At 43.0% G+C, this 13,156-nt stretch overlaps 1 protein-coding gene across 3 annotated transcripts in view; it reads right to left on the minus strand.

Annotated features, from left to right (window-relative positions):
• sgsm2 (small G protein signaling modulator 2) overlaps positions 1–13,156 on the minus strand; it is a 157,230-nt gene that overhangs the window by 36,752 nt on the left and 107,322 nt on the right. For all 3 annotated transcript variants that reach the window (XM_075474204.1, XM_075474203.1, XM_075474202.1), the window contains exons 5-10: positions 12,576–12,643; positions 6,331–6,479; positions 6,050–6,184; positions 2,521–2,645; positions 2,349–2,416; positions 1,606–1,769 (exon numbers count right to left, since the gene is read on the minus strand). In XM_075474204.1, coding sequence (XP_075330319.1) covers positions 1,606–1,769; positions 2,349–2,416; positions 2,521–2,645; positions 6,050–6,184; positions 6,331–6,479; positions 12,576–12,643 — 709 coding nt within the window. The remainder of the gene's footprint in view (positions 1–1,605; positions 1,770–2,348; positions 2,417–2,520; positions 2,646–6,049; positions 6,185–6,330; positions 6,480–12,575; positions 12,644–13,156) is intronic.

The raw sequence follows: 13,156 nt of genomic DNA on the forward strand, positions 1-13,156 counted from the left end.
GTGCTTAATAACTGCAATGTAAGGTTAAGTAACAATTTCTTAAGATTAGATAGAAACTGTCACCTCCACCTGCTCATTCCTGCTTTTCCCATTTCAGAAACGCAATCGAAATGAAATCATTTCAACCAATGAGGATCTTGTAAAAATCTGTCATTCTCATCGCTTTTAGCCTATTATGATTCTTCCTCATTTATTTTATAAAAGTTCAGTATAGAGTTGGTCCAAACTTTACCTAGAGTGTTTTGAACTATTTCAAGGAAAAAGATCTTGGTCTCTGTTCCTTTTGGAATCAATTTCTCAACCTATGTCTAAGGTAAATATAATTCAAAATCTGACAGCTTGTAGATTGATGTGAAAACTTGAAGAATATTATATGACATTTTTTTTGTGCTTGTATGTCTATGCAACATTTTCCCATAAACGTGTTTTTAAATGTGAAAATTCAGTAAAAAATATTCACAAAAATCTAAAATAATCTCTTCATGGAAACAATGACAGCTGATAACTTCACTGATAAAGACCAGCAGTGACATTATTTCTGACATTATTACGACTGAAAGTCCAGCATTAATATGACTTACAGTCATAATAATAAGCAGTTAGGCGTGTACCTGACTGCTCATCAACTATACCTAAAGTATTGCCCCTCAAAAAAGGGGGTAGAGTGAACAAGTTAATTAATTAATTACAATTAATTGAATTCCAATTGGCTTGAATTGGACTTTATTATCTAAGTGCCTTGAGATGACATTTGTTGTATTTGGCGCTATATAAATAAAAATGAATTGAATTGAATTGAATTGAACAAGTCAGTTGTTGTTATGTAAAAAATATTTTGTCAATATTTTTTCAGTGTATTGACATTTAGAACATCTTTGTGTGAAAACTTTCTCTGGGTAAAACTGTCAAATTCAATTTTTTTTCCTGAAGGTTCTCAATTGTTTTGTCTTTTTCTGTGGTCTTTTTCTACCTTTCTACATGGAGAATTGACTTTGAAGTGGGGTTTTTATGTGGTACTTATAAGTAGTCTGTGTCTTACTTTCAGTAGACAGCAGTCAAGAGTACTCTCAGTTTGGAGAATCAGAAATGTCCCAGATAGGCAAGCTAAAGCTAAAAGCTACTAAGAAGATGCCAGAAAAAAACCCAAACCTGAAAAATGGCAATCACTATATTGTTCTAACTTACACTATTTTACTTCTGCATCAGACACGATACCCAGCCTGAGTCCGTCTATCACACAGTCAGTGTTACTGCATTGTGTTACAGACTGTGCCCAGACTGTGTCTCGCTCCTTGGACAATATTGCCAAAAATACTGTACATTATGGGCTTGGAAAAGTGTAGTAACAAAGTAATCAGATGTGGAGAAAAATGTGCTCTTTTGGTGGTCCCGTTCTGAGAAGCTTTAAGCTTTAGCCCGCTCGTCAGGAAGGCTTCTGATTCGCTCTCTGATCGCTGTCTGCTGCAGGTAAGACACTGAACACATATGAGTACAATGCAAAAATAACATATACACTGAGAAAGTGTAGAGCCATTAAAAGTCACAAAAAAGTAACATGTTACAATAATAATGTGCTATACAGTAAATATGTCTGACTCCTGTTACCTTGCCTTTCTGGGACCAGAGAGGAGGTTCCAGTTGCCCCCGTGGCAGCAGTCCTGTCTCCAGGCAGGAGAGGAAAGCCAGGAGGTGACCACCAGGGGGAAAGTGCAGGGGGGGCCGCTGGATCCCATCCTGACTAACGAGAACCAGCGTCCCCCCACAATCAGCTGAAAGAGAAAAGGAGATGACTTTGTGCAATCTGTTGGTTTCCTTAGCTAGGAAATTGTTTTTGAATTGACTCTATATGAATGAATTGGATTATTTTATGAATAATTATGATTACAATTAATTGAATTCCAATTGGCTTGAATTGGACTTTATTATTTAAGTGCCTTGAGATGACATTTGTTGTATTTGGCGCTATATAAATAAAAATGAATTGAATTGAACTTTGGAAAAGAGAGGTAAAACTAGTGCAGAGGGCTGTACAGCTTGAATTTTTTCATGTTATGTTAAAGATAAATCCTTATAAATAATGTAAAAACTAGACTGAGCGTTACTGTGTACACAAAAACACAAAAAGCATAAACAGGTGAAGAAGCGCTCACCAAGAATAAAAGGCTCTCTGCAGTGTAACCCACACTGCCCATTAACAGCAACACACTCCATCAAGGCAAACATTCAATAGCTTGATATGACAATAGCTCACAAAACACCATTTCTTCACAGCACACTCCAAAAATGAGGTTGCTGATCCTGAGCAACCTCATTGTGTGAGTGGGGATGAGCGACTCAGGAGCACTCACGTCGCTGGTGACAGTGGAGACAGACAATCTGGCGCAGAGGAACAGTCAGAGCATAGTCCCAGTAGATGCTGAAAGCAAGGGAAATATGTGCAGGTTAGAGGGAGTTGTTGCAGTTCAGATCAGTCTCTATGTCCTCCAAAGATGAGTTGGATCCTTTGTTTATCTTGGTCACCTCTTTTCCAGGTCACAGTCTCCCAGCGTGCCATTAATAAGCTGGTTGGGGGTCCACTTGAGTGTGAGGTTGTCCCCTGCCTGGTGGAGTGACAAGTAGCCCCGCAGCACCTCCATGTCCTTCTTCTACCCATGGAACCAAAAACGGAGCATGAAGGACAAGCATAGAAGACTGTTCAAAATGATCCAAGCATTTTTGTTCTGTCCAGCTGGATGCTGGACATATTCACTCATTTGAATGTTTGTCTGTGTGGGTTAGGGTTATGCTGTAGCTTTGGAACAGTAGCTCCCCTAATGCTTGTAAAGTGAAAGCATGATGATGTCATGAAGGCCGTTATGTAACTGTACTTTACTACCTGAGCCCGTTAAGTTGTCTATGTATGCAGGAAAGTATGAATGAATGAACAAACTACACTTGGATTGCTGCCAGAATTATTATTATTACTCTATTACTATTATTATATTACTCTTATTACTTTCAACAGAAAGTGGTACATGTCACACACAACATAAAAAAGGTGCATGTATTAAAAGAAAATATGAAAAAGAATGTGCTCGCAAACATTTTAGAGATGGGGTGCTGGAGATGCAGATGGGGGGTTATAAGCAATGCCAGGTTGTAGGAAACTAAAGGAGCAATGTATCATTGAACATGTAGGAGTGCCTCCCAGACATTTACTTTTTATAGGTTTTATAATATTGAAATATTCTGATGATGTCAGGACAGTGAAGGTGGCAGGATTTATGAAAGTCTGACTATCGCTGTCATGTCTGTGGAGTTTTGCCACATTTTTAGTTTCTGTTTAGTTCTTAATTTTTTTAGGAGGAAGAAACCCACGCACACCAGAAGTTTCGAGGTGCAGGTAGCGGGTACTTGTTCACTTCAAAGGGGAAGATACCGCACACTCTTGTCCATCATGCTGAATTTTATTTCACAAACAACGTTTCGGCCAGTGTGGCCTTTCTCAAGTTTTTACACAAGTTTTAGTTCTTAGTTTTTACCATGTTTTGGTGTTGTTAAGTTTTAGGTTCAGGTCTCGTATTTAGTTTTGCTATGCCACCTTCTTCCTCAGGCCTTCTCCTGCCCTGCCATCAGCTTCCCTTCCTTCACCTGTGTTTTCCCCTCAGCTGCACCCAATCACCCTCCACAGTACTTAGTCTCCCGGTTTGTTCATGTTCTTTGTCAGATCCTCTTTTGTCACTCGTCATCCCACTTGTCCCTGCATTCGCCTTTCATGCCACAGTTAAGTACCTTTCTTGTATTCATAGCCATAGTCATGTTTTGTTTTTGTCACAATTTAGTTTTTGATATCCGGCTCAGCCGCGCTTTTTGTTGAAACCTTTTTGAAAATAAATCAAGTTTTGGTTTCTGAAAGAGTCTGCATCCGCATCCTTCCTCGCACCCACCCTACCTGACTATCGCCTCCTTTGAATAGATGTACTTAGTCCTGATCCCTATTTAATAATTCAGATATGGATCATTCTAGGGCAAGCTATTTGAGAGGCCTTTTTTCTATGAATACAGACACATGAAAATGGACATACATTTATTAAAGAATATTTGAATCATATCTGTTTGCTTAGATTGGAAAGTTACAACTCTAAAAAGAGGCAGAATTACTGACTCAAACTGCACAATTTACCACGTAATACAATATTTTTTCTAGCTGGGGAGGTGAGGTTGGATCCACAGAAACAAATCATTTTTGATTTTAGGGAAAGGCAGAACACAGTGTAAGGAAACCCCAAACTACTCTCTATTATTTATTCTTTGCTCGGCCAAAAACTTCTGAAAAAGTTTGAAACAAAAGTCTACTTTCTAGAAAGGGAGTAAATAAACACTTTGATGTAGTGTAGCTCTCTTTAATTGATTGATCTTTTCTTAGATGCTATTATGTTACTGTGCATATGGACATAAATTGTATCACATTTTTTGTCCATTTTATGTCCATATTGCACAGTAACATAAATGTAAGAAAGAAAACATTTGCATGTGCCCTCAGCCACGTTTGTTAGCATGACTGTCAAAGGCCAGGCGTGCGTGTGCGTGTGCGTGTGAAACCAAAGCATTGTTTGTCTACTCCTTTCGGAAAGCGCTGCTAGTTTTTAGCCCACAGAACACTAGTGATGACCTGTGACAAATAAACAGCTTTGGTTTAAAAACCAGGGATGACATGCTTAGCTGCATGACATCCTTTCACTGCTGGCTGTCCAGGTGGCATCCAGCAAACAAAGTGGGCTACAGAGATAATTGGAAATCTTTTTGGGGAAAACCTCGTCTGGTCTGGCATCCATCCCACTTTGGGATGAGGCAGCTGTCATACCTAGAAATATGGCTAAATGTATTAGCTATCCAAAACCATGACAACACTGGGTTTGGTCCAGGAGGCGGAGTTGCAGTCGCACACACTATTCTGTAGCTTCCCACCTGCTGCTGCCCTTCAAAAACCCTTTTTGGTTTCTGCTCCCTGACCATCCAAATTTAATAAAAAAATGCCAAAGGAGAAAATCATGCAAACCTTAATAAAGAATAAGAATAAAACTTTAACAGAACATATTCAGTAAAGCAAAATGAAATATGCTTTACTGAATATTAGATCTCTCTTGTCCAGGTCTCTACTTGTCACTGACTTTATTCGTGATCATTATGTTAATCTATCTTGTCTTCCAAACAAGGGGGAATGACTCCATTCCCCCTTGCTATCTAAAATTTCCCATTGTGAGAAACACAGGCTGAAGAGAAAGTGTGGCAGCTTTCTTCAAATCAGGGCTACTAATCGGTCACAGACCCATGATTAGTTATCGCTCTTTAGAATGCCCGACTCTCATTATGTTCCACCCAAAGTGGAAATGGTGAAAAACCCATTCTGTTTATTGTTTCTGGCCAGTTGGGTGTCCTTCTAACGGCAGTAAGCTGAGCAGTTGCCCTCTAAAAAACATGACACACTGTGTATGCACAATTTATCCACAACTATAGTCATGACATGAACTTTCTTCAGGTCTTCCAACAGCATTTCAAACACATCTGCTTCGACAGTGTCTGACATGGCTCCATTGATGGCAGATGTGAGTCCAGGCGGGCTCAGACCTACAGTTTTTAGGATTTTCTGAAGCAAAGCAAAATGTTTTTTTATTTTTTTATTTTTTTCTGGCAGTACTATGGGCTGGGCTTCATGGAAGTTGGGCCATGTACTATATGTATTTCATATTATACAAAGTGCCTTGCAAAAATAAAGTTTTTTCCTATTTTACTGTCTTACAACCTGCAATTCAAATAGATGTTTGAGGTTTTGTAATTATTTCATCAACACAGCATGCCTGCCACAAACAAAATGTTTGTATGAATTAAAACAAACAACAAATAGTAACAATGAAAATAAAAAAAGAAATACACAGATATCATTTGAGTGGTGCTTATTCTGCAGCATAATGGCGGTGTTCCTACCTGATACCACGGCAACAGCTGGTCAGACAGAAGGTCAAGTGACTGCATGCAAAACGTGGTCAGAAATGAAAAAGTGCAGTCATACCGGTTGCACCAAAACGTTGTTTTTTCCATAGAGAAGGTGTGTTCTGGAGTTTTGATGAAGAGACTCAACATACTCCCTCGCTGATGCAGCAAACCTGTCCTCCGACATGCTGCCACTGGACTGCCTCTTGCGGATCTAAAGAAGATTTTCACCAGTCAACTGACATTTTCTTAAAGGAACAAAAACTCCTACACTTCCTCCAAGATGACTCCTCCCCATCACTGTCCACCAACACCTCCTGAGGGCTTAAGTAGCTGATCTGAATCTGCCTCGGCACTCACCCCCAGAGCAGGCCGGCGGCCGGCCGACACATCCTGGCCCCGGTGGGCCCCGTGGATACGGTGACGCTGAACCAGCTCATTTGCTGAAGGATCTGTCCAGAAATGATCCGAGGTTTTCAGCTTGGTGTACTCCAAAGCACAGGGCCCGACTGAGAACACATGAAAGCATAACGCACACACACATAAAAGGCCATTAACCACTTCCATGTTTTTCAGATGATCTTGGTCATTCATGATATTATAGAACTTTCGCATCTGGAGAATGTGTTCATCAAGGTAACAGATAAAAAAAAAAACTTTGTGGGGTCTGAGTTTTAACAATAGAAAAAGTTCCCTGACTGCACTGAGTTTAGCTTTTTTTAGTTAAAGGGGATAGAGAATCAAAATCATCTTTTTCATGTTTTTGGTGTTAGTTCTGAGTCTCCCCGCTGTGGGGAGTACACACGAAGTGCCAGCAAGTGTCAGAACCTCTGTTTCAAGTACTCCCCTTTTTAGAATAGCCCCCAGAATATCCCCCAATCCGTTTTTGTGAAAAAGTGACGTCACTTTTTCAGCAATCACCCCCCCCCCCCCCCCCCCCTGCACCCAAATCCACAGCCACCCCGTTTCAGATATGCCCCTTCGGCGAGAAACAGGAACTGGTGTGCCTTCCAAGGCTGTGAAAGCGGACTACGATCGTTACATATTCTTCCCCCGGAAAGCAATGCTCGCGATCAATGACTTTTATTTATTTTTAACAGCATCCCCAGTACATACAACCGCCGACTTTTCCTTTGCGCTGCGCATTTCACGGAGTACAGTTTCACAAAGCTTGCACGATTCCGAGCAGGCTTCAGTCGGAATTTTGCTCAGAGGACTATGGGGCGAGCAGGTCGGATCACAGCTGACCCTTCTCTATTTGCACCACTCCCCTCGGGCAGGAGGCTTCGGTCCATTTGGACCAGAACCTCCCGTCACAAAAACAGTTTTTCCCCCTTGCAGTTGGACTTATGAACACTTCATAATCACCTCACAACCTGCCCAGTCACTTTACCATCATTAAAATTGCACTAATGAAGGCACGGGCAGTGCTACCGCCAGTGAGAATGGCTACGCTTTTGGGACACATTGATGCTTACGACGAATCATCGGAACAATGGTCGACTTATGTCGAAAGGTTTGAACATTTTATTGAAGCCAATGATGTTCCCACTGCAAAGAAGGCGGCAGTATTCTTAAGTGTCATGGGGGCAACTACATATGGTCTGCTGCGCAGCTTATTAGCCCCGGATAAACCTGGCAGTAAAACGTATAAAGATTTAGTGGACACCCTGGATGGTCATTTCTCCCCCAAGCCCATTGTAATTGCGGAGAGATTCCGATTTCACAAACGCAATCAGGAAGAGGGTGAGTCCATAGCACAATATGTGGCCATGTTGAAAAAGTTATCAGAGCATTGTGATTTTGGAGCGCATTTGCAAGATGCTCTGCGCGATAGACTCGTTTGTGGGCTCAATAATGAGGCTATTCAAAGGAAACTCCTGACGGAGGAAAAACTTGATTTTAAGAAAGCAGTCGAGATGGCATTGGCAATGGAAGCGGTGGCAAGGGAATCACTACATTTGAAAAGCTTATTGAAATTGTATGCTGTGTCCGCGTCTTCACCACAGGGGGGCGATAAATGTTTTCGATGTGGCAATAATCACCATGAACGTGACTGCTATTTCAGGGAGCAGCAATGCCACAATTGTAATAAAAAGGGCCACATAGCTCGTGTGTGTAGAAGCAAAAGGAGTGAAACAAGACAGGCAAAGTCAAAACAAGACAGTCAAATCAAACAAAAAAAAATACAAAGATGCAAACAAAGGCAAAATTTATAAAGTGGCAGCTGCAAATTCATCAGATGAGAAGGAGTCATCAGCAGGTTCAGACTCTGATTTCACTCTGGATAAGGTGTCTGCATTGAACACAGAACAACAAGTGAAGGCAGTGAAGACAGGACATGCAGCTTCATCAGTAATTATGATTAAGCCAAAAATTGAAGGGCAGTCAGTGGATATGGAGCTAGATACGGGGGCCGCTGTATCCTTGATCTCCAGTGAGCTGTACAAGGACAAATTTGCATATTTACGTTTATGCAAGACAGATGTTGTTCTGAAAACATACACAGGGGAGTTACTACAGCCCGAGGGAAGGCTGAAGGTGTGGGTTAAGTTGAACAAGCAGAAGGTTAGGGTGCCTTTATATGTGGTAAAAGGAGAGGCACCACCACTGTTCGGCCGTGAATGGCTACGGAACATTAATATAGACTGGCGTGAAATTAAGACAGTGCGAACAGGAAATAGGGCAAGTGGTGAAACTCTTGAGAGTGTCCTAAACCGCCACACTGAAGTGTTTAGCCAGGAATTGGGGACACTGAAAGGATTTGGACTTCACTGACGCTGAGGCCAGACCAGCAGCCAAAGTTCTGCCAAGCTCGGGTGGTACCGTATGCGCTGAGACCCAAAGTCGAAGCTGAAATAGAGCGCCTTCTCCAGCAAGGGGTTATCTCCCCGGTTCAGTTCAGCAACTGGGCAACCCCCATAGTCCCTGTTATGAAGAAAAACGGTAGTGTGAGGATATGTGGAGATTTTAAGGTGACTGTAAATCCAGCTCTGTGCGCTGAACACTACCCAATACCTCATATTGAGGATTTGTTTGCGTCTTTGTCTGGAGGACATTGTTTCAGCAAACTGGACCTTTCACAGGCCTACCTTCAGGTACCGGTTAAGACAGATTCTAGGAAATACCTGACTATCACCACCCACAAGGGCATGTTCTGCTACAATCGGTTACCATTTGGAATTACCTCCGCGCCCTCCATATTCCAGAGAATTATGGACCAAGTGCTCCAAGGGCTGCCTAATGTACATTGTTTTCTGGATGACATCCTCATCACAGGCCAAGATGATGCGCACCACCTGAGAAATCTCGAAGCCGTATTGAGTCGTCTTGACAAATATGGGCTCAAAGTCCAAAAAGAGAAATGTGAGTTCTTCAGGAGCTCGCTGGAGTACTTGGGGCACATGATAGATTCTGTAGGGCTCCACAAGTCTGATGACAAGATCAAAGCCATCGTGGAGGCCCCCGTGCCAACCAATACAACCCAGTTGCGCTCTTTCCTTGGGCTCATCAACTATTACGCACGCTTCGTCCCGAACATGTCGACCCTGTTACACCCTTTGAATGCGTTGCTACATAAGGGGGTGAAATGGGAATGGTCCGGGAAATGTGACGAAGCTTTCCAAAAAGCGAAGGAACAGCTTTCCAGCAAAAGCGTACTGACACATTACAATCCCAGACTGCCAGTTATACTCGCCTGTGATGCCTCACCCTATGGGGTGGGGGCAGTCATCTCGCATCGACTACCAAATGGGGAAGAACGACCCATAGCCTTTGTGTCACGGACGCTTAGCAAGGCAGAGCAGAATTATGCTCAAATTGAGCGAGAGGCATTAGGAATAATATTTGGGGTCAGACGTTTTCATTCATACCTCTATGGCCGTCATTTCACCCTACTAACTGATCACCGGCCTTTGACAACGATCTTGAGCCCTAGCAAAGCGACACCGTCCATGGCGGCTGCAAGACTACAGCGTTGGGCGCTCATATTGGCAGCGCACGATTATACAATAAGGTATAGATGCGCCGCTGACCATGGCAACGCAGACGGTCTCTCGCGTCTGCCTCTGCCAGTGCAACACAAAGAAAAACAAGGAACAGTTGACGCATTTCTGATAAAACACATTGAGAGTTTTCCAATCCTTTGCAGTGAGGTGAAAAGAGAAACCAAAGCAGACGCCACACTCTCACAGGTGATAGAGATGGCGTCAACTGGTCGTTTTCCATCAGCCAAGGATGCAGACAGGAGTCTGGTCCCGTACATCATACGGAAAGATGAATTCTTCGTACTTCAAGGCTGCTTAATGTGGGGAAATCGAGTTGTAGTCCCACCCAAACTACGTCAGCATGTCCTAGACGAACTCCACGCCGGACACCCAGGCGTGGTCAGAATGAAATCCCTGGCAAGAAGCTACGTGTGGTGGCCTGGTCTGGATGCGCAGGTGGAGGAGAGGTGTAAGACGTGCACCCCATGCCAACGATGTTAAAAGAGCCCTGCCCTCACACCGCTGCACCCATGGCCCTGGCCAACAGGTCCGTGGCAGCGAATCCACATCAATTTCGCCGGACCCTTTGAGGGGCGCATGTTCTTCGTCATTGTCGACGCTCATTCCAAGTGGCCCGAAGTCAGATTAATGGATTCAACCTCATCTGCAAAAACGATTGAAGTCTTAAGAGGCCTTTTCAGTCATTATGGAGTACCAGAGGTCTTAGTGAGTGATAATGGGCCTCAATTCACTTCTGAGGAGTTTGCCCACTTTCTATCATCCAATGGCATTACGCACAAACGCTCCGCTCCTTTTCACCTGGCAACAAACGGCCTGGCAGAGCGTTTCGTACAGACATTTAAACATTCTCTGAAGTCGTCCAGGGGTACAGCTTCAGTCCAGCGGCGACTCGATGCTTTCCTGCTACACTACAGGAACACCCCCCACGCCACTACAAAGGAGTCACCTGCTATGCTGTTTCTCCGCCGCAGACTGCGCACCCGCCTAGACCTGCTGAAACCGAGCGTGTCAGCAGTGGTGGATCGAGCACAAGAGGACCAACAGCGACACCGTGGCGCACACGCTAAAGCGAAAACTTTTGAAGTAGGAGACCCAGTGCTTGTCAGGGACTATCGGAAGGGGGAGGAAAAGTGGATGACTGGTACGGTTGCATCACAAGCAGGGCCAAGGTCGTACCAGGTGGAAGTTGCGTCAAATCAGCACTGGAATCGACATGCAGACCAGATGGTGGCCTGTCACCCCAGCATTGTGCAGCCGGCCGCAGAGAAACAACCAACACCCACTGCAGTCGTTCCAACAGCCATGACTGACACCGGTGATACATCGGAGACGGCGAGCCCTGTGACGGTAACAAGCTCACCATCTTCAGGTCAGTCAGACACGCATACCAACCCCGCAACACCCTAGCCGACACTGAACCGATATCCAAGACGGATTTGCAAACCACCCGACAGACTGAACCTTTAAACAACTGGGTATGGTCTCTGAAATGTTTAGTTACTGAGTGTTGTCTCAAGAAGGGGGCATAATAATCCCCCGACACACTCAAAGGGTTGAGGCAGTCTACCCTCACCCTTGAGTTAGGATGTCATGTTCTATAACTGTTCGGTTAGTACAGGTTTAATGTTACTGTCTACGAATTAGGTTCCTGAGCCAATACTTCTTTAAATACATTTTTGGGAATCTGGGTAAGTGAATAAGAGGGGAGGAGTTGTGATGTATTGATACTTCATGTCGTGTCCACCACACCACTAGGGGTGCCCTCGTACCTCCTATATGTATTGTGACTGAAGTAGAATAAATGAGTGTTTAAATACCAAGCTCAGATGCCGGTCATGTTTGTGTAGCTCATATCTTTGGCAAGATATTATAAACACCTACCTGCATTTCAAAATGAGGTTGCCAGATAAGCTCTGAAACGACGCCAATAAGGGCAAACGACGCATTCTAAACCCAGCATAGTAACATAGCTGTTTCAGAGAGCCTTTTAGAGAGGTTCTGAGCCATTACAGACCCAACCAATTTTTTTTGGGCTACATATCACATCACAGAACAAGGATTAATGCCCCATTCAACCTTTCTCTATCACCTTTAAGTTTTGCTTTTAGACAGTTACATGGTACACTTTGCAGCTGCACTTTCTCCACACTGAAGAGGTAGATCTCAAAGCTCGTACAGCGATACTAACAAGTGCCTCCATTTCTGTTTTTAAGACATCAAAGGAAAATGAAAATAAATATTAAAAACAAGCTCACTGGTTGGAAATAACCTATAACACATAATGTGTTGTAATATGTCAAAGTTGGTGAAATCAAACTGTTTTTAGAATGGGGAAATCATAGGCAGACCAAGGAAATACTTCAAGTCATGCCCACTTGCAGCTGCCTCCATCATGAGTCCTCATTAGATACTATCCAGCATTTAGGTTGTCCTCACAAATGTGCCCGTTTCTCTGCACTTTGAACTGTTTGTGAATTCTAACTGCTGTGGGAGATGTCAGTGGAGTTTAGTTTGGGTAAAAAAAGTTTATAGATTTTGGGTGAATATTTGATATGTGCAAGTATGATATAAATTTCAAGCAAAGTGTACCACACTCACCGAGTAAGGCTGCTAAGATGGGCCCGAAGACTGTGTCGTGCATCAGGGCCTCCCTTTCATAGTATTTACTGCAACGATAAAAAGAGAAGAAAGGAATGCAAGAGCAAACCTTTGCAGTTTGTAACAAGAAATCCTTTAGAGCTGCAGAGAACACAACATCATCTGCACAGAATTCATTCCCCGGAAAACCTTCCAGCAATCAAAGCAACAGGCAAGAATTACTCTTCAAAACAAAACTAGCTTTAGGAAGACTCTAGGCTTAACACTCATCTGGCAAACTCTCTTTTAACCAAGAAACGTGCCACATTAACCCGTGCAACATCGTGTTTCAATTCTACTTCTAAAAATTTGCATTTTCACACCAATGACCAAAGATAATGCTTATCAAGACTGGAAAAAGACTATCCTACGGTTGTCTTGACTCATAAAAGATGTACTGTCAGCGCAGATGTTTTCTTCTATTACAACAACTTTGGATAACATGAAGCCAAAATCTTTTTACCAAAAGGAGTCAATGAATACAAACACATTCAATGCTTTTTAGTAAGAAATAAAGCTTTAAGTGCTTATAGCTGATTCAG

Source organism: Odontesthes bonariensis, chromosome 9 (genome assembly GCF_027942865.1).
Source record: "Odontesthes bonariensis isolate fOdoBon6 chromosome 9, fOdoBon6.hap1, whole genome shotgun sequence".
NCBI lineage: Eukaryota > Metazoa > Chordata > Actinopteri > Atheriniformes > Atherinopsidae > Odontesthes > Odontesthes bonariensis.